The sequence below is a fragment of the Oryx dammah genome, unplaced genomic scaffold (genome assembly GCF_014754425.2).
Source record: "Oryx dammah isolate SB20612 unplaced genomic scaffold, SCBI_Odam_1.1 HiC_scaffold_11, whole genome shotgun sequence".
NCBI lineage: Eukaryota > Metazoa > Chordata > Mammalia > Artiodactyla > Bovidae > Oryx > Oryx dammah.
This window is the reverse complement of record NW_024070195.1, coordinates 34214256-34233743: the sequence shown is the minus strand read 5'-3', so window position 1 is coordinate 34233743 and position 19488 is coordinate 34214256. Positions and strand designations below refer to the sequence as shown.

The window sequence follows — 19488 nt, the reverse complement described above, 5'->3', positions numbered from 1 at the left end:
TCTGTGGGCACCTCTGTGGAAAGTAGTTGGTCTTTAGAAGGGCGCGTGGTTGGAGCGGAATTTGAACCAAACTGCATCTGAGGCCTTTAAAAAGGCTTGATGCCTCAGCTACAGGATAGAGGAGCACCTGCCCCCAGCTGGGTGGAACTGAGCCAGAACCGCTCCTGGACTGGAATGGCCGAGCCAGCATTATCCCCCTTCCTTCCTTCCCTAGCTGACTAGGCCCTCATTCAGCTGGACAGTCCTTCTTTAGATATGCTAATACCTTTCTCCCGCCCTGCTACGAACGGTTCAGCCCTGGGCGCTCATCTCTGCGGACTCAAATTTCTTTCCAGCCTGGGGCGGGGGTGGAGCGGGCATTCTCACTGCTGCCCTTCTCCTGCCCCGCTTCCCTGGCCCTCCAGCGACTTGGGTTGAGTGGGCCGGGGCCTTGGGAGGGTCCTTTCCCGCCGAGGGATGGTCCGGAGGGCCGGATCTTCTGGCAGGCAGGTAGGGCCAGTCCAGGATTGCCAGGCCGCGCCCTCCCGGCGGCCCCGGGCCGGGAGCCGGCAGGGGCGTGCCCGCGCGCTCACCTGCCATTGGGCAGGTAGGGCGGCCGGCGCTCTGGCAGGGGCTGCATTATAAATGCGGAGCCGGAGCCGGGGGGCCGCGGCGGCGGGGCCAGGCGCGTCGTAGGATGGTGGATAACGTGTACCGGACCCGCTCCCTGGGGGTGGCGGCTGAAGGGCTCCCGGACCAGTACGCGGACGGAGAGGCGGCGCGCGTGTGGCAGCTCTACATCGGGGACACCAGCAGCCGCACCGCGGAGTACAAGGCCTGGCTGCTGGGGCTGCTGCGCCAGCACGGCTGCCAGCGGGTGCTCGACGTGGCCTGCGGCACCGGGTGAGCGCGGGAGGGGGCCCGGGGAAAGCAGTGAGCACGAGCTGGGGGCGAGCAGGGGACCCGGGTGAGCCGGAGACCAGGGCACCGAGCGGATGGGGTCGGCTTGGCCCGGGCAGCCGGGCTGTGGACCACGGGCGGGCACGTCGGGGCAGCCTCCTCCGCCGACCCGGGAGCCGGGGCTGGGGCGCGACGCCAGGGCGGGGAATGTGTGTTTGCCCAGGCAGAACGGGCAGGACGGGGCCGAGGAGACCCAGGATGAGAGCGAGGGTGTGGGCACAGCGGATGGGGAGGGCGGGTTCGCCAGGGCGGCGGCCCAAGGCCCGGGTTTTGGGGCTAGCCTCACATAAGATCGAATCCCGCTCCAGCGGCAGCGTTCACACTTAACACTTGTTCAGCGTGATGTGCCTCTGCCAAAGCATTGTGCCAGGTGTTTCTGACACACCAGGTTTTAAAATCCTTACAAAACCTCATGAGGTAAGTGTGTGTGTGTGTTAGTCGCTCAGTCGTGCCCGACTCTTTGCGACCCCATGGACTGCAGCCCACCAGGCTCCTCTGTCCATGAGATTTTCCAGGCCAAGGATGCTGAAGTGGGTTGCCATTTCCTTCTCCAGGGAATCTTCCCAGCTCAGGGAATGAACCCAGGTCTCCTGCACTGCAGGCAGATTCTTTACCGACTGAGCTGCAAGAGTAGTGATGGCTATTTATGGTTGCAGAAATTTGGCCTTAGAGAGGTAAAGGTGGAACAGAGATGTGGACCCAGGTTGGTTAAGGTCTGGCTTGTGCTCTGAACCACCATCTGGCAGTTCCCTGGTGGTCTAGTGGTTAGGATTCTGAGGTTTCACTGCCCACGGCCCCAGGTTCAATACCTGGTGGGAGAACTGAGATCCTGCAAGCCTCATGGGACTGCCAAAAACAAAAAGAAAAAAACCCACTATGCCACACTACCTCCTGTGCTCAAGTTACTTGACTTGCAGGAGCTTCAGTTTGCCCCACCTCTCAAATAGGGATACCACCACCTACCTTACTGGATTGCCGTGAGTTTTAATTACTTATTTTTGCTGTACCGAGTCTTTATTGTGGGGCACAGACTTCTTTTGCTGCAGTATGTGGGATCTTAGTTTCCCTACCAGGGATCCAACCTGGGCCCCCTGCATTGGGAGTGCAGAGTCTTAGCCACTGAAGCACCAGGGAAGTCCCTGGCTTGCCATAAGGATTAACGCCCATTTGTACAATACCTGACTTGGTGCTGAGAAACAAAATAGAAAAATTACCACCGGGTGATAAGAAACAGATTTGCCAGGTCACTTGAGGTCATCGGAGAGAGCCTGGGGACAGGAACCAGAGGGATGGACTCTGAAGAGTGGAGGAGACAGGAGTGTTCAAGCACAGGGCCTCCTCTTTGCCTCTCCAGGCCTCCCTGACTGCCCCTCTCTGACTGTCATTCCTGGTCCTGCCAGGGTGGACTCCATCATGCTGGTGGAAGAGGGTTTCAACGTGACAAGCGTGGATGCCAGTGACAAGATGCTGAAGTATGCTCTCAAGGAGCGCTGGAACCGGAGGCACGACCCTGCCTTTGACAAGTGGGGTGCGTGGGTCTGGCCAGGTGCCCTCAGTTCTCTCTACCCTGGGCTCCTTTATCAGTTGTGGTGGGGAGCTGTTTTCCTCAAAGGAGGAGATCACTGTCATTTCCCTGAAAAGGGAGGCTTCCACCCCAGAATGAGGGACTGAGAATGAGGAGCTGGTTTTAATTATGTTTACACTGTCCTGTGAAAGTCACTCAGTCGTGTTTGACTGTTTGCGACCCCACGGACTATACAGTTCATGGAATTCTCCAGGCCGGAATACTGGAGTGGGTAGCCGTTCCCTTCTCCAGGGGATCTTGCCAACCCTGGGATCGGACCCAGGGCTCCCACATTGCTGGCAGATTTTTTTACTGACTGAGCCACCAGGGAAGCCCATCTTAGACAGGGGGCTTGTCCTGGTCGGTGGGCAGTGTCCTGTGCCCCCAAATAAAAACCCATAAACACAGAGCCCTCCTTCCCAACCATGGTTTCCTCCTCCCCGGGCCCCTGGTCCCCTTCACCCTCCATGTCCATAATGATGCCCTCCCCTGACTGGATGGGGAGTCCCTATGTGTGTCTTGAAGGGGAAACTGAGGCAGGACTGCCCTTGATGGAGGTGGGTGCCACCCTGATCCCTCTTCCCCTCCCTGGCCCCCAGTCATTGAAGAAGCTAACTGGATGACTCTGGACAAAGACGTGCCCCAACCACCAGGGGGTGGCTTTGATGCTGTCATCTGCCTTGGAAACAGTTTTGCCCACTTGCCAGACTGCAAAGGTGAGAGAGGGTGTGGCCTGGGGAGTGGAACCTGCCTTGAACTATACCCTTTCCAGAGGAGAAAGACGGGACGGAGACTGGCGCTGGGGGCCCTGAGCAGACGCAGCCTCTCTGTCCCGGCCTGGTTCAGGAGACCAGAGTGAGCACCGGCTGGCCCTGAGGAACATCGCAAGCATGGTGCGGTCGGGGGGTGTGCTGGTCATTGATCATCGCAACTACGACCACATCCTCCACACGGGGTGCGCTCCCCCAGGAAAAAACATCTACTACAAGGTGGGTCCCTCTGGGGAGGGCAGGCCCAGGGCGGGAGCAGTGGTCCTGGGGTCCTGGCCTCATGGTAGTTGCAGAGGTTGACACACCCTGCCTGCAGAGTGACCTGACCAAGGACATCACCACGTCCGTGCTGACCGTGAACAACAAGGCCCACATGGTGACTCTGGATTACACGGTGCAGGTGCCGGGGGCTGGCCAGAGCGGCTCTCCTGGCTTGAGGTACTGACTTGGCGAGGCGGGGGCTGGGCTGGGCTGGGCGTGGGGGAGGGTGCCAAGACCACTAGTCCTCACGGCGGGTCCGGGGCTCTGCTGCAGTAAGTTCCGGCTCTCCTACTACCCTCACTGCCTGGCATCCTTTACGGAGTTGCTTCAAACAGCCTTCGGGGGCAAGTGCCAGCACAGCGTCCTGGGCGACTTCAAACCTTACAAGCCGGGCCAGGCCTACGTTCCTTGCTATTTCATCCACGTGCTCAAGAAGACAGCCTGAGCTCATCCACGTGCTCAAGAAGATGGCCTGAGCGAGGCCTTGGCTCCCACCCTCTGCCCCAGCGCTGCCAGGCTCCGCCTGGGGAGGAGGGGACCGGTGGCTCCACAGTGCGGCCCCTCAGTGCGGATCCTGGGAGTGTGGGGAGGGGCAGCCTTCCGCTGCGCTCAGGAGGACGGAAGGCTGAAAATACAGTCTGTGCCTTTTCAGGTCCTGTTTCCCTTGTATTCATGTCAGAAGGATGAGGCTCTGGGGGTTTGCGCCTCCGCAGCCCTGCTCGTCCCTACACCAACCTTTCAGACCGCAACTCCAGCAGGGGGCAGCATACACTTTATTTTCAGCCCCAGACGGGGCTTCCCTGATGGCTCAGATGGTGAAGAATCCGCCTACAATGCGGGAGATTTGGGTTTTGATCCCTGGGTTGGGAAGATCCCCTGGAGGAGGGAACGGCTACCCACTCCAGTATTCTTGCCTGGAGAATTAAATGCACAGAGGAGCCCAGCAGGCTACAGTCCATGGGGTCGCAGAGTCAGACACAACTGAGTGACTTCCATGCTTCCCACCGGACCAGACCCCTCCTCCTGAGCAGAGGGGCCTGAGGGCTGGAGCTGGCCTGGAAGGCGGACAGGTCCAAAGAGGGTGTGTCCTGAGCTCTCCTGGGGCTCCTGATGGCACTTAGCACCCAGGGGGTTGCCCGGAGGTGGGCGGACAGTGGCTTTTGGTCTCTCAGGTCTCCGTGAGCCCCTGTGGGCAGGTCCCAGACAGCAGGGGGCTCCTAGCAGGCAGCAAACTTGCGTTGGATGCGCTTGTACCGGAGCAGCTCATGCTCGCTGACCGAAGGCTGCAGCCGGGCCGCGGCCTGCAGCAGGTCCTCCATGGTGAGCAGCAGGGCCGAGCTCCCGGGCTCCAGGCCTAGGGGTGACAAGAGGAGGCTGTGGTGTCTGCCTGAGCAGCGCCCCGGGTAGGCACCTTCTTGCCTGGAGGCCCCCAGGGGGTCAACAGACCCTCCTCTGAAGTCCAGAACCAGGCCTGGTGCCCACTAGTTTCTGGTGGACCTCTGGGCCAGGGGAGCGGCTCACCTTCCTCCAGGTCCCGAACTCGGCGTTTGAGGGCAGCCGTCATGGCATCGGAGCACAGGGAGTAGAGGTCTGCGCCCGTCAGCTGGGGTGGGCAGTGGTCTAGGACGTCCACCAGGCTCACAGAGGGCTCCAGCCTGAACCTGTTGTAGGGGCACAGGAAAGAGAGTCTTACTAGCTTCCCCGACTCCATTGGAAGGCATTCCTGACCAGCTTATTGTGGACTTTGCACTCATCTCCTAGCCATCCCAAGGCCCAAGCCCCTGGGGCGAGGGCGGTGCGGGGGGGGTCCTCCCTCTAATGGGGCGTACTTGCGTGTGATGGCACTCAGAACACGGAGCTGGGAGGCACGGTCCTCATTCACCCCCACAAACACCAGCTTGTCAAACCTTTAGGGAGATAGGTGGGTGTCAGGGAGCTCAGCATGAGGGTGGAGAGGCACAGATAAGAGTTGAGGGGCGTGGTGGAGGTGAGAGGGACGGGGTGTACACCTGCCGGGCCGCAGGAGGGCAGGGTCCAGCAGGTCTGGTCTGTTGGTGGCTCCGATCACAAACACATCCTGGGTGCTGTGAAGCCCGTCTAGCTCAGCCAGGAGCTGAGACACCACCCTGCGAAGGAGGGAATGAAAATGAGAGTGCGCGGTGCATCCTCACTCTCTCGCCTCCACGGGGTGCCCCTCTGCGTGCTGTCTCCGCAGGGCCCCCTGGCTGGTCATGCCCTGTGGACCCTCCCACCATGGCTCCCGTCTCTTCAAAGCCCCACACCCAATTCCATGGCCCCTTTTAGCTTCTGCTACATGATCACAGAACCAGAAGGGCAGGAACCCTTTGGGCAGCAAAGACTAGTACAACCCGTCTCACACCCCTCCGTCTTGGACCCCAGAATCTTGGCTCAGACCCTCACCTGTCCATCACACCTCCAGAGTCTCCACTTCGCCCCCGATTTGGGGCCAAGGAGTCCAGTTCATCAAAGAAGATGATGCAGGGGGCTGCTGCCCTGGCCCGGGCAAACACTGAGGAGAGAGGGGCCCGTAGGACGGGGAAGCCCGGCAGGGTGGGGGTTAGATGTCAGGAGATGGGGAGGGCAACCCAGGTTGACAGCTGATCACTAGCACTTCAGGTAAAGGCCCCTCCAGGCAGGAACCTGACCTGGGGAGAGGAAGACTAGCGGTGACGGCCAGCAGCCTGAGGGCTCTCCCTCCGCCTCCACTCACTCACCTTCTCGTACATTCTCCTCGCTTTGGCCCACGTACATGTTGATGAGCTCGGGCCCTTTCACGCTGAGGGAGGTGATAGGAGAGGGTCAGACTCCTCAAGACACAGAAACACACAGCTGACCTCCTGGCCACCCCCTCCTGCTCCCCAGCCAGCCGCAGCCTCCAGTCCACCTGCCCTCCCGGCCAGGCCCGGTCACGACCTGAGGAAGGTGAGGCTGCACTCCGTGGCCACCGCCTTGGCCAGGAGGGTCTTGCCCGTGCCAGGGGGCCCGTGAAGCAGAAGGCCGGAGCGCCTCAGGCCTAGGCTGAGCAGCTCAGGGTGCTCCAGAGGAAGCTGAATCGTCTCCAGAATCTCCTTCTTCACCTCCTGCAGCCCGCCCACGTCGTGCCAGGACACTGAGGGGATCTACGAGACGGGAAGGGTGTGAGTGGACACCGGCTGGTGCAGGGCGCTCCAGTCCCACCCCCATGGGCCTCGAGTGTCTACCCTGGGGGCTCCGATGGCTTGGGAGTGAGCAGCCTGCAGCTGCTCCAGGGCCTGCCCGAAGTCCTCAGCCAGGAGAGGGAAGCCCGCCGCACACAGCTCCCCCTCATCCTCCTCACTCAAGCCGCCGGCCCAGCTGCAAAGAGAAACCCAGGGAGGCCTGTGGAGGACCAGCCCTGAGGCCTCCCTCCCACTGGGGCCCTCACCTTCCTCCCTTCCTCTCCACCCCCTGCCCGCCCAGACTGCCTCTTGCCCCTCCCACGCCCAGCTTCCTTACCCTGAGTTCTTGATCCTGGTGCAGGCTGCCCGGCTGCTGTGGGTCAAAAGGGCGTAGAGATCCCCCACCACAAAGCCCTGGGGAAGCACAGGAGAGGACACGTGAGCAGGCACAGCAGGCAGGCCCCTGTGCGGGGAGGGAGGGGCAGTCCCCTGGCTGGTGCACAGGCCCAGCACTGAGGCCTCGGGTTCTCCACCCTCACTGTGCAGCAAGACTGCCCCCCACCAGAGCATGCGAGGAGGCTGGCGCCCTGCTGGGCACTCACCGCACACCGCCGTGCCAGCTGCGCCAAGTTCACCTCTTGGCCCAGGGGGAGGTGGGCAGTGAGAGCCCGGAGGACGCTGAGCCGCTGCGCCTCCGCCAGCACGGGCACCTCCAGCTCGTGAGGAAATGCCGTCTGCACGTCCGTGGGCAGGTCCTGGGCCCGGCTGGTGGTGGCCACGACCATCAGGGGAGGGCAGCTGTGGACGGGGCGGGGGTACTGAGGGTGGGAAGGTGGCAAGCAGCCCGAGTGCAGGCTCGTCCTGAGGCTGGTGCAGGAGGGTAGCTGCGGGGCCGGGATGGGAGAGGGAGATAGGAGCCCCAAAGCTTCCCAGATGGGGCATCCCTCCATACACAGGGAGCTCAGTGAGGGCAGAGGCTGTGCTTTAGCATTCCCCAAGAAACGGCCCATGGCTCAGTCAGTAAAGAATCTGCCTACAATGCAAGAGACCCAGGTGCAGTCCCTGGGTTGGGAAGATCCCCTGGAGAAGGGAATGGCAACCCACTCCAGTATTCTTGCCTGGCAAATCCCACAGACAGAGGAGCCTGGTGGGCTACAGTCTATGGGGTCGCGGAGTTGGACACGATTGAGCGACTAAGCACATACAAGAAATAGGGCCCGCACCCTCCTCCCTGTGGGCACCCCCACCCCCTCAGCTCAGGGCTGCCTGGAGAGTAGCCAGGTGGGATGTCTGAAAGCCACTGAGGGGGTGGGGGAGAGAGGGCTGGCCCCACTACTTTCCCCGCTCAGCACTGGATGCTACCTGGCGAGCGGGTCTTCATCCAGGAGGAGGTGCCGCAGCGTGGCCACCACCCGGGAGTCCTCGCCCAGTCCATCACGGTCCCGGCCCAGCAGGTCCACGGCCGTCAGCAAAAGAACCACAGGCCGGCAGCGCTGGGCCCGGGAGAAAGCGGCCTGCAGCTTTGTCTCCACAGCGGCGCTACTGTCTGCACAGAGGCTGGAGCAGGGCACCTGGCGAGGGGGTCCCGACGGGCCTGTGAGTAAGGGAAGGGGCAGGCACAACCAGGGCAGGAGAGCGGGGCAGGGGAGGGCTCAGAAGGGGCAAGCCGTCTTTTTGGAGGGTGGGGATGGGAGAGGAAGGGAACACTGGCCAAGCCCTAACTCTTCTTTTCCCTAACCACATTCCCTGGACTGCCCACCAAAACCTTGGCAGTATCCTCTTTTTATTTATTTATAAATTTATTTATTTGACTGTGCCAGGTTTTAGTCACAGCATGTGGGATCTAGTTTCCTGACCAGGGATTGAACCCAGGCCCCTCTGCATTGGGAGCTGAGTCTTAGCCACTGGACCACCAGGGAAGTCCCAGTATCCTCTTTTTAAAATAATTAATTTTATTTTTGGCTGCACTGGATCTTCCTTGCTGTGTATGGGCTTTCTTTGCACTGAGTGGGGGCTACTCATTGTGGTGGCTTCTTCTGTTGCAGAGCATGGGCTCTAGGGTATGTGGGTTTAGGTAGTGTGGTGCATGGGCTTAGTTGCTCTGCAGCACGTGGGATCTTCCTGGATCGGGGATCAAACCTGTGTCCCCTTCACTGGCAGACAGATTCTTAACCACTGGACCACCAAGGAAGTCCTGGAGTGTCTTCCTTCTTGAGAACATCTCTCGGTAGCTCAGCATCACGGGACTATGCCTGATCCACTGGCCCAGTGGGCCCGGTGGTCAGAGCGGAGAGGGAGAATCTGGGCCGCGGAGGAGATGGAGTTGGGGGTCTGCTCTCCAGGGACCCTCACCTTCAATAAGTGGAGCCCAAGGCGGCTGCAGGCGGCGGCAACTGCGGTGGTCTTCCCACTACCCGGGGGGCCCCGTAGAAGGACACTGCCAGTCCCTGTCAGCAGGGCACCCCTGCAACCAGAGAACAGACATTTGCTTTCTCTATCTTGCCCAGAAGGGAGTTCCCAGTGACACAGGCCCCCTCAGATCCAGAAAGCAGACACTCTCCTTGAGGCACCCCTCCCTGCCAGGGTCACCACCACACAGTGAGGCCGTATTTCCCATACTATCAGTGGAATTCTGGCAGGGCCCTGGGGCATATCCAGGGGATTAACTTCTTTTTGTCATCAGTGAAACCTTGGGTGTTCTGTCTGGTTTGGATTGTTTGGAGGGAATTAGGGAGGGGTCTGTGGCTACACACGGGCCAGTGGTACGAGGACCTTGTCTCTAAGGGCCCAGGTGGTGAAGGTTGGAATGACTAGCGGGCTCCCCAAGGGAAGGGCAGCCTCAGAGACAAATGACCCCGGAGGAGAGTCTCCCTTCACAGCTGACCTTGGAGGGCAGAGGTTACTCCCGAAAAGAAGTCTGGGAATTTGCTTACGGATGGGACATGGGCTAGGGGCCTGGGCCCGATGGTTGGAGGAAGGCCCACCCAATCCCACCACGGCCAGGGCATCAGGCACTGCTTGTCTGGCCTGCTGCTCCTCCAGGGATGCTCCAGGCAGCCTTCTCTCACACCAAGGCTGCAGCCTCCTCACTCACCCTGGCTGGAGGTGAGGCTTCAGGACGGCACAGAGCTCGGTCACCAAGGCCTCCAGGCCTGGAGGAGACAAGCTGCTCCACGGAGTGGAGTCCCCTGAAGGAAGCCTTGGAACCAGGCTCAGGGTAGAACCCACCTGTGAAAGGTGGGAGGAAGCTTTAGTTTCTAGAAGTTCTTTTTAATTTACTTTATTGAAGTATGGTTGATTTACAATGTGGTGTTATTTTCCACCATAAGGCATAGTGATTCAGTTAAACACGGATATAAAAGTCTGCAATCTACTAATCCGGAACTCCCACTCCATGCCTTCCCCAACTCCTTCCCCCTTGGCAGCCACCAGTCTGTTCTATAGAAGTTCTTTCTGCTCCTTTCCCCAGGTCAACCCCCACCGCCAGGGCCTCACCAAGTACAAGGAGGTATGGGCGGTGTCGGCTAAGTAGGCTCTGGCTTGCCCGTCTGGAGCCTCCCCAACTGTTTTCTTCACTTTGAAAAACATCTCTTGCCACCTGCAGGGAAAGAGGCCCAATGAACCCCAGATCCAGAGCTCACATCCACTCCTCCTTCAGGGCAAGGCGCTGTCTCAATTAGAGGTCCGATGCAGGGACAAACGGAAGAGCAGCGAAAAGAAATGCCCCCAGATGTGGCAGAGGTGCGGAGGAAGCGGGGGACGTGGCGGTAAAGGAGAGCAGGTGGTTTTCCTTCTCTCTCTGACAGGATCATACACGTTTTAAGACCAGGAGCTGTGCCTGTCCTTGGCACCCCTCATACCATCACCTGGGGGTGTGTTTCTCCTGCCTACTCACTCCGATGGGAGAAGCCACTGCTGCACCAAGCAGTGACCAGGACCGTCTTCATTAGCTTGAGAACACAGACTCTCCCTCAAATACGCACCCACCAGAAAAAAAATGTACCCGCCAAGGCCACCTAAAACCTCAAAAGAGAGTCCTTCAGCTCTTCCTCAGTCACCCACAAGATCTAACTGCAAGCAGATTCCTTCATAATGACATTTAGTGATTAATGTTTCTCTATTTTGGCTGTACATTAGAATTATCTGTGAAACTTAAAAAAAAAAAAATACAAAAAAAACCCATCTCTCACATTCTGTGATTCCATTCAGTAGAGGAGTGGTTGCCAGAAGCTGAGGGAGGGAGGGAACGGGAGTGACTGCTGGTGGGTGGGGGTTTCTTTCTGGGCTGAGGAAAATGTTTTGGAATTAGTGATGTTGATGGCACAACGTTGTGAATATACTAAAAGCCACTGACTAATATACTCTAAAAGTGTGAATTTTATGGTATGTGAATTATATCCTCCATCCATGGGATTTTCCAGGCAAAAGTACTGGAGTGGGGTGCCACTGCCTTCTCCATATCTGAATTTTACAATTAACATTTTCCTTCCTTTGCGAAAAAAATAAAAAGACTGCAGAGGCTCTAGCCTAACCCTGATTCTGCTCTAATAGGTCTGGGGTGGGGCTCAGGCATTTTTATTTTTCAAAAGCTCCCAGCCATAACCAGGGCTGTGCAGTCACTGGCTAGTCTAAGAGTGAGTTAGGCTTACTCAGCCTACCAGCGGGGTGAGGGTAGCAGACAGCAATTACTAGCCCAGTTTTCCAGATACAGAGACGAACTACTCTTTAATCCTCAGGCAGCACGGCAATGGCAGAGCCCGGACCTCTTTCAGGTCTAATTGGGGTACAAATTCCTTTGCTTAGTATCCCACAGTCACACAGCTGCTCCCTCTGGCAGCAGAGAGGGGTGGGGGTGGGAACGCCTTCAGGTGGAAGGGGAGGCATACTAGGTTAGGGACTACCACCAGAGGCTGTGAAAGAGCTGGAACATAAGGAAAGCTGTCCCACTGGTTTTTCTGTTTGTTTGGTCGGCTGCACTGTGCGGTTGGTGGCGTTTTAGTTCCCCAACCAAGGATTGAACCCAGCCCTGGCAATGAAAACACTGAGTCTGTACCACTGGACTGCCAGGTAATTCCCTGTCCTACTGCTATTCATTATAAATAAGTGTTGTGTTAGTTGCTCAGGCATGTCCGACTCATTGGGACCCCATGGACTGTATCTTGCCAGGCTCCTCTGTCCATGGGATTCTCCAGGCAGCAATACTGCAGTGGGTTGCCATTCCCATCTCCAAGGGATCTTCCCAACCCAGGAATCGAACCCAGTTTTCCCACATTGCAGGCAGATTCTTTACTGTTTGAGCCACCACGGAAGCCCATAAATAAGTGATGGGTGAGTCTACAACCTAGACTCTGGATCAAGCTGAACCACCTCAGTCAGATGCATCTAGCAGCCAAGGGAATCCAAGGAGGAAGAGCCCTGGGGCAGGGAGGGGGCAGGGAGACACGCCCACCTCTCCCCCTCACAATCCCTGCTCCTCTCCGCCCCGACTCTTCATCCACGGAAAGTGGATGGGGCCACCTCTTTGAGGTTGGCCAGACCTCTGGAACATATCTGGACACTGCTGGGGAACACGGGGTTGCGTTCCTGAGAGCCAGACAGCAGACAGTGGAGCTCGATCCCTGCTCCTGGCCTGGTGTGGGAGGTGGACCAGCTGCACCACCGCCAGTGGACTTCCGTGCCAGGGATCAGGCGAACCTCCATCCAGGGAGCCTCTTACCAAGTCCAAGGAGTAGGGGGTACAGCACTCATCTCTGTCCTTGGACCCGTCTGCCCACCTGGCTCTACTTTTCCAAACCCACCCAGAGGTTTCAGAACTACATGCTCAGCACCCAGAGGAGGGAGGCAGGCCTCCAAGGTGCTGGTATGGTGGAGGTCCAGGAACAGGACTGGCTTACTGGTCTGTCTCAGGAGGGTCGAGTGCCTGTTTTCCTTTCAAAGTACAAAAAGTGGGCATTCTGCAGCTTTCCTGCAGAGAGCTAGCTCACAGACAGTTGCTCTATTTAAGATGGACTTCCCAGGTGGCAGAGTGGTAAAGAATTCGCCTGCCAATGCAGGAGATACAAGGGACACGGGTTCAATCTTTGGGTCAGGAAATCCACTGGAGCAGGAAATGGCAACCTACTCCAGTATTCTTGCCTGGAAAATTCCATGGACAAAGGAGCCTGGTGGGCTACAGTCCACGGGTCACCAAGAGCCAGACACGACTGAGCACACACACACACAAGATGGACAACAGAAGTTGGAAGTGATGGAGAGCAGCTGGGCATTCTCCACCAGGCTCCAGTTGTAAATCTGATGGGAAAGCTCAAAGAAGCACCCTGGAGCACCAAATGGAATTACACATGGCATCACAGGCCCCTCCTCTGGGTACCACAGCCCTGAAACTGGAGAGATTGAGCACTGGCCAGAACCAAGCTCTGAATGTTGACCAAAGCTGAATTAGGTACTCCAAACAAGCCACTGCTCTCTTAGTAGAGGACCCAGGCTGGCTCGGCCTGAGACCCTGGGCATGATGGCTCTTGTGCCCAAGTTTCTGCAGGGTGGTCCCACCACTTCACTGGGATTTCCTGGAAAGTTGGGTTAGTGTCTTCTTCTTCTAATAAATCCTTATAGGAAATCCATCAGGGGGTAGGAAGCTATACATTTTCCCCCTTCACATAAAGCCAAGCAGTCTCTGAATTCTGAATTTTTTTTGGCTGCGCCATGTGGTATGTGGGATCTTAGTTCCCCCATCAGGGATTGAACCTTCTCCCCCTGCATCGGGAGTGCAGTCTTAACCACGGGAAGTCCTTGCCTTACCATTTCATATGCAGTCTCTGCAGTAAGAATCAACAGGAGGAGGAGAAAGGTTGGCCTCCTTGTTTTAGGTCCCTGGCTCAGTTACGCTCTCTTTCTCACTCTCTGTTGAGGATAAGGAAAGACAGCAGGTTTCTCAAGGGCAAATCCCTTCCTCTCCTGTCTTGGGAGACAACACTGCAAAGCAGCATGTCCACATTCCATCCATTAGAGCAGAAATCATGATGGTACTGGGGCTCCTCTGGCTCAGTGTACGAGAGGTGTGACCCAAACAGCACTGGTTGAGAATGGAAAGCAGGGCTTCCCTGATGGCTCAGCAGTAAACAATCCACCTGCCAATGCAGGAGACACACATCTGATCCCTGGTGAGGGAAGATCCCATATGCCGTGGAGCAACTAAGCCCGTGTGCCACAACTATTGAGCCCGTGCTCCAGAGCTGGGGAGCCACAACTACTGAAGTCTACATGCCCCAGAGCGTGTACTCTCCAACAAGAGAGGCCACTGTAATGAGAAGTTAGTGCACCACTTGAGAGTGGCCCCCGCTTTCTGCAACTCGAGAAAAGTCCACACAGTAATGAAGACCTAGCACAGCCAAAAAATAAATACACAAACAAAAAATTATTTTAAAAAGAATGGAAAGCAGGGGGGACTTCCCCGGAGATTCAGTGGTTAAAACTGAGCTTCCACTGCAGGGGCTGTGAGTTCAATTCCTGGTTGGGGGAGTTCCTCATGCCACGAGGTGTAGCCAAAAAACAAAAAAAGAAAGTGAGGAATCCCACCTTGGACTAGGCCACTGAACCATTCTTAGTGCTTTACTATACGTAGGACCACCAATCAACTTGAGGATAAACACCTCCCAAAGCCAGCAGGCAGTGGCTCTTAATTCTCTTTTCAGTCACATGCCTATTTGAGAACATGAGAGTAGGTACCTTCTCTCCCCAAAATCATGCATGACAACAACAAAATGTTCTTATGCACAGAATTATTCCATTCGACTTGAGGACTCCTGCTCGCAGGTTAAGAATCCCAGCTGCAGGAGAGGAGGCAGCTCCATACCTGGGCAGTTTCTCTGGGCTTCCTTCCAGGATCTCTACTTGCCCAACTGTTGGCACACACAGGACATCCCCTTCCTGGACTGCCCTGTAACACAGCGGTAGCCCTGGTCAGCTCACAATGGGAGTTAATAGCAGGCGCCTGACATATCCCCACATGCCCTCAACCTGCAGACTGCTTCTTGGGGGCCTACTGCCCACCCAGAGATCCCAAGCAGTTGTCCAGAGAACAAGCCTGACCTAGAAAGAGCTTTGGGATACGGCAGAGAGGGGATCAGAGAGCAGAGAGAGGGGCAAAGCAGGATCCTGGCTTTTTGGGGGGCCTCCTCAAATCAAAGTGGTTTCTCAATCTAGAATGTCTGGATTTACCCTCCTGGCCCAGATTTCTCTTGTCTATCTGACACACCAGGAGGCTTCTAGCCACGTATTGCCTTAAACTGTGGCTTTTTAAAATCAGAGGCTTTCTGGTATCTGAATCTCAGGTCTGGGATAGGAGGAGTTCATTGAGGGTGGTGTGCTACCCTCCTGCAAGGGGGAAGTGGCTAACCTGGGTGTCTGAAAGTGCCGGTAAAGGACATGGTCATAGTTTCCATTAGTGCTGTAGTGAGGAGACGACACAATTTCGATGTGTAACTCTTTGGCAAACGGAGGCCCAGGCAGCACTGAGCAGCTTCCTTTGTCTTCAGGGGTGCTGGAGCCCTCCAAATACCTCTATGAGAGAAATAACCACCACCTTAGAACCTTCTCCCAAGGACTCAGGCTCTGCCCAGTCTCTTAGCAACCAACACTTCTACTTTCATCCTTTATCCTTCCCATAACCACAAGGGTTGTGAGACGGGAGACCTAAGAGAGTAGAGCTGAAGACCTATATCTTCCTTAGAAAACAGAAACTCTCCTTCTAATGGGCACCCGGAAGAGACTTCTGACTCTGATTTTCCTGACTCTAGCTCCAAAGAGTTCACCAGTGATGATAACCATTCTGTGATACCTTTATACTGGCCCAGAGCCAGTGAAATGGTAAAGACATTTAACTCCCACAAGTCATTTGAGTGACACCAGGCAGCCACTGGGAACATTAATTGGACATTAGTGAGGACACTGAATTCAGGCTCCAGGTAAAGGACATGATCACACTGAAGCCGAAAGGGTGGGGTCAGGTGAACGAGCTCCTGTCTGAGTGCTCCAGTATTTTTCCTCCATTTAGAAGGAAAGCCACACCTGACTCCCATTCATGCACATCTTTTATCTCTTCTTGACATTCCACAGCACTAACTGGCTATGCCAGCATTACCTAATATAACTTTCTACAGTGATAGAAAAATTCTATATTTACATGTGGCTACTGAACACTCAACACGTGACTAAAGCAATCAAATAACTGAATTTTTTACTTTACTTACTTTCAGTTGATTTAAAGAACCACCCAGGGGCTAGCAGCTTTTGTACTGGTCAGTGTAGGCCTAAATCATACATCCAGGTGCTTAATTAAACAGTAGACTATATTTGTCCCCTTGAACACAATTATCTTCTGGAAGTAAGTTCCTTAAAGGTAGAAAGCAAAAACTCCTCTTGGATGTATTTAATCTATATTAAAATTAAACACCAAGCACTAAGGATAATAAAAAGCCCATCCCTTCAAGGACAAATATACAATTGAGAATTAGAGTATGTGATCATAACAAAAATATAAAATAAAAGCTCTTGGAAAGGTACGAAATGCTATAGGAAAAAGTAATGTTAAATTTGTGGTGTGAGATTTTGCAAGGCTTTAAGAAGCAGGTGGCATCTGTAGAAGGGCCTTGAAGGAGGAGGAGGTTAGCAGAATAGAAAGGAACTTGAAGTCAAGGACAGCATGAGCAAAAGATGGGGGTATGATTTTCCATACTACCCAATACAATACTGGATGTGTGTGTGCGCCTTCTCAGTCATGTCCAACTTCCACCAGGCTCCTCTGTCCATTGGATTTTACAAGCAAGAATACTGGAGTGGGTAGACATTTCCTCCTCCAAGGGATCTTCCTGACCCAGGGATCAAACTCACGCCTCCTGCATTGGCAGGTGGATTTCCGCCTACTTGGGAAGCCCACAATACTGGATACATTGCAACTATTTAACAAATAACTGACTAGATTTAGTAGATTAAGACATACAGTAATTTGGCTGTAATTCTTACCTTTCACCTGAATAGTGAAAGCCCTTCCCATGAACCAACATGTTTTAATTGTAGAGAATGGATAAATAAGGCTAAGAGGTGTTAAGAGAAAAGTCCAAGCTCTAAGGAGTAAAGGATCTAAATTTTACAGCTCTCATCTTCCAATTCAGTTAAGGCAAAGAAGAGAAAAAGAGGAGGAAGCATTCCTGATCTCAGTCCTGTATCCTACCTGGATTTTGAGCTCTCCCACGTCCAGGGGATCACAGCCGAGATTAAAAGCCAGAGTGGCAGGCACAAGGGCCAGTCCGTCAGCGAGAGGCTCTCCCGGCTGCCCAGAGCCGGGTCCCAGTCTTTCAGAGAGGTTCCAGCGAGGCTCTAGGACTTGGACTGTGGCCAGATGTGGCTGAGAAGTGTTCGATGACTCTCCAGCCCGGGTAACCCACACCCATTCGCCCTGGAAGAGGCCGAGGCTGCGGAGACAGCTCCGGCTCACCCCTAGTGCATCTCCAGTCCCTCCCAGAACGCCCCTTAGTCGCCGGACTGTGCCAGAGGCCGCGAAGGAGGACACCACCGGCGGGAGAGGGAGCCGGCTGCTGTTCTCAGCCTCTGGACCCAGTTTGGCCCGCCCACGGAGCTCAGTCACAGCTAGCCGCGTCCCTGGACCCAGCAACCCTTGCAACGCCGGCCGCGTCTCCAGCACCCGCGGTCCGGGCACGGGCAGGGTCTCTCCGCGCCTCACCAGCAACGGCCCGACTCTCGGTCCGAGTCCGGACCCAGATGAAGTGCCAAGCAGCGCCCAACCCAGCGACGGGGGCCGCCGCACCGGCCGCGCCCGCACCCACGCCCCGGAGCCCAGAGCCAGGAGCTGCAGCAGCGCGCGGCTAACCAGCAGCTGCGGGGGCCCCGGGCCCTGCTCTTCGGTGTCCGTGCCAGGTCCCTCCAGGGCGGCCACCAGCAGCGCCGGCCCTGCCGGGCTCTCCGCTGCAGGCCTCAGCGCCAGCACTAGGCCCAGCCCTGCCGCAGGCCACGGGCCCCCGGGCGGCAGCAGCACCGCCAAAGGGGGTGTCTCGGTCGGGAAGGGCTCCAGGACTCGCAAGACTGCCAACGCCATGGTGACAGGAGACCAAAGAGCACAGCGAAGAAGGGCGCCTTCCTGAGCCTGAGAGCTAGACTTCCAGGAGGCTCACACGCCGCTTCCGCTTCCGGCAGGGGCGGCCCTAGGGAAGTGGGCGGGGCGGCGGGTGCAAAGGCGTGCTCCAGGAGGGTGAGCTGCGCCTTGGATCGATCCGAAAGGTGCCTCGGTGGCAGTCACAGTCACTGTGGTCGGGTAGTCCATGCACACCGCCTGTGAGACGTGTGTACAGGGATTTACCTTCCGCGCCTGCCTGGGGAGTAACGTCTGTCAACTAACCTCCCCACGGGCATGTCCTCAACAATTTATTGAATGATCAGTGAACGATCATTGTGCCCTGGACCAAACTTGGCCGACTGCTGGGAGCTGTGGGTATAGTGTTTAGGAAGGTGTCCACTCGTGGAACTATAGGCATTGAGGTTTGGAGGTTTGTGGGAAGGTTGCAGGAGGGAGTGGTAGGGTTATGTCTCAGACAGGCATTTGGATGTGGAGCGGCTGCTGGCTGAATTACTGCAAATGATTCATGTAGCCCTGTAGTGCTTGGTGCTGCCACACCTGTTCCAACACATTCTACACAAAACCCACGTTCCAGTGTTTCTTGTCCTGCTTATTGTCCTGTTCATTCTATTCCCACCAAACTTGAAACAAAGACAAAGCAGCTTCCCTTTCTCATCTCTCCAAAACTAGATGTTCCCTCTCCCCATTCCTTGTAGACTGGAGATCCATTCCCATTTCCACCGTAGAGAGGAATGAACAGCAGATCAGGCAGGAGAGAGAGATTCAAGGCTTCAGTCATTGAGTATCAGACCAACAGCTTGTTTCTCATCTGGGCTGTTACTTAACAGTCCTTCCTTGTCCCCACCTCCACTGCTCTGTATAGACACCTGAACACTAGCTGGCCACACTCCCAGTTACTAACAGTATACTTGCATTTAGAATCAATGGCTTGGGGGATTCCCTGGCAGTCCAGGGGTTAGGACTGAGTGCTTCCATTGCAGGGGTCACAGGTTTGATCCCTGGCCAGGAAACTAAGATCACACATGCTGCTCAGTGTGACCGAAAACTAAAAAGAATCAATGGATTGGTTGGTGGCAATATCCTCTTTCTGGACCTTGCATTCTTTCTTGCCTTCTCTGCCCAACTTTCTCCTTTCCTTCATCTTGAGGCAGTCCTCTACTTTGTACATTTTGCATTCCTGAAAATTTCCTGAAAATCTGGGAGGTTACTATAAGATTTACATATTGTAAGGTATTTCTATTCCTAGAAAGACAAGAAAAAAAATTTAATGTTTGATATAGGACTAGAGGTACCTCTAGTCCTAAACCTGAAATTGCTAAGTTGTAACAGCATGCTTCCCTGATAGCTCAGTTGGTAAAGAATCCACCTGCAATGCAGAAGACCCCAGTTTGATTCCTGGGTCGGGAAGATCCGCTGGAGAAGGGACAGGCTACTCACTCAGTATTCTTGGGCTTCCCTTGTGGCTCAGCTGGTAAAGAATCCACCTGCAATGTGGGAGACCTGGGTTCGATCCCTGAGTTGGGGAAATCCCCTGGAGAAGGGAAAGGCTGCCCACTCCAGTATTCTGGTCTGGAGAATTCCATGGACTGTTTAGAGTATGGGGCCGCAAATATTCGGACTAAACTAAGCGACTTTCACTTTCACTTT

General features: G+C 55.7%; 2 protein-coding genes across 3 annotated transcripts; one reads left to right on the top strand and one right to left on the bottom strand.

Annotated features, from left to right (window-relative positions):
• The first annotated feature begins 568 nt into the window (after positions 1-568).
• On the top strand, positions 569-4185 carry GNMT (glycine N-methyltransferase). 2 transcript variants are annotated; one of them, XM_040249667.1, is made up of 7 exons: positions 635-882; positions 2340-2467; positions 3103-3219; positions 3350-3492; positions 3590-3711; positions 3808-3950; positions 3982-4185. In XM_040249667.1, the coding sequence occupies exons 1-7, from the start codon at positions 677-679 to the stop codon at positions 4008-4010; spliced, it is 888 nt and encodes a 295-aa protein (XP_040105601.1). In that variant the 5' UTR covers positions 635-676; the 3' UTR covers positions 4011-4185. The 2 variants fall into 2 exon arrangements, with proteins under 2 accessions (XP_040105600.1, XP_040105601.1); XM_040249666.1 differs by having other exon boundaries at positions 569-882; positions 3808-4185.
• A 104-nt stretch (positions 4186-4289) lies between these two features.
• Positions 4290-17885, bottom strand: PEX6 (peroxisomal biogenesis factor 6). The gene is made up of 17 exons (XM_040249663.1): positions 16921-17885; positions 15088-15251; positions 14545-14628; positions 10188-10290; positions 9787-9920; positions 9045-9156; positions 8055-8263; positions 7295-7490; positions 7030-7106; positions 6756-6888; positions 6469-6674; positions 6270-6331; positions 5956-6064; positions 5544-5660; positions 5364-5441; positions 5056-5195; positions 4290-4888 (listed from the first exon to the last, which is right to left on the bottom strand). The coding sequence occupies exons 1-17, from the start codon at positions 17800-17802 to the stop codon at positions 4752-4754; spliced, it is 2943 nt and encodes a 980-aa protein (XP_040105597.1). The 5' UTR covers positions 17803-17885; the 3' UTR covers positions 4290-4751.
• Between the last annotated feature and the right edge of the window lie 1603 nt (positions 17886-19488).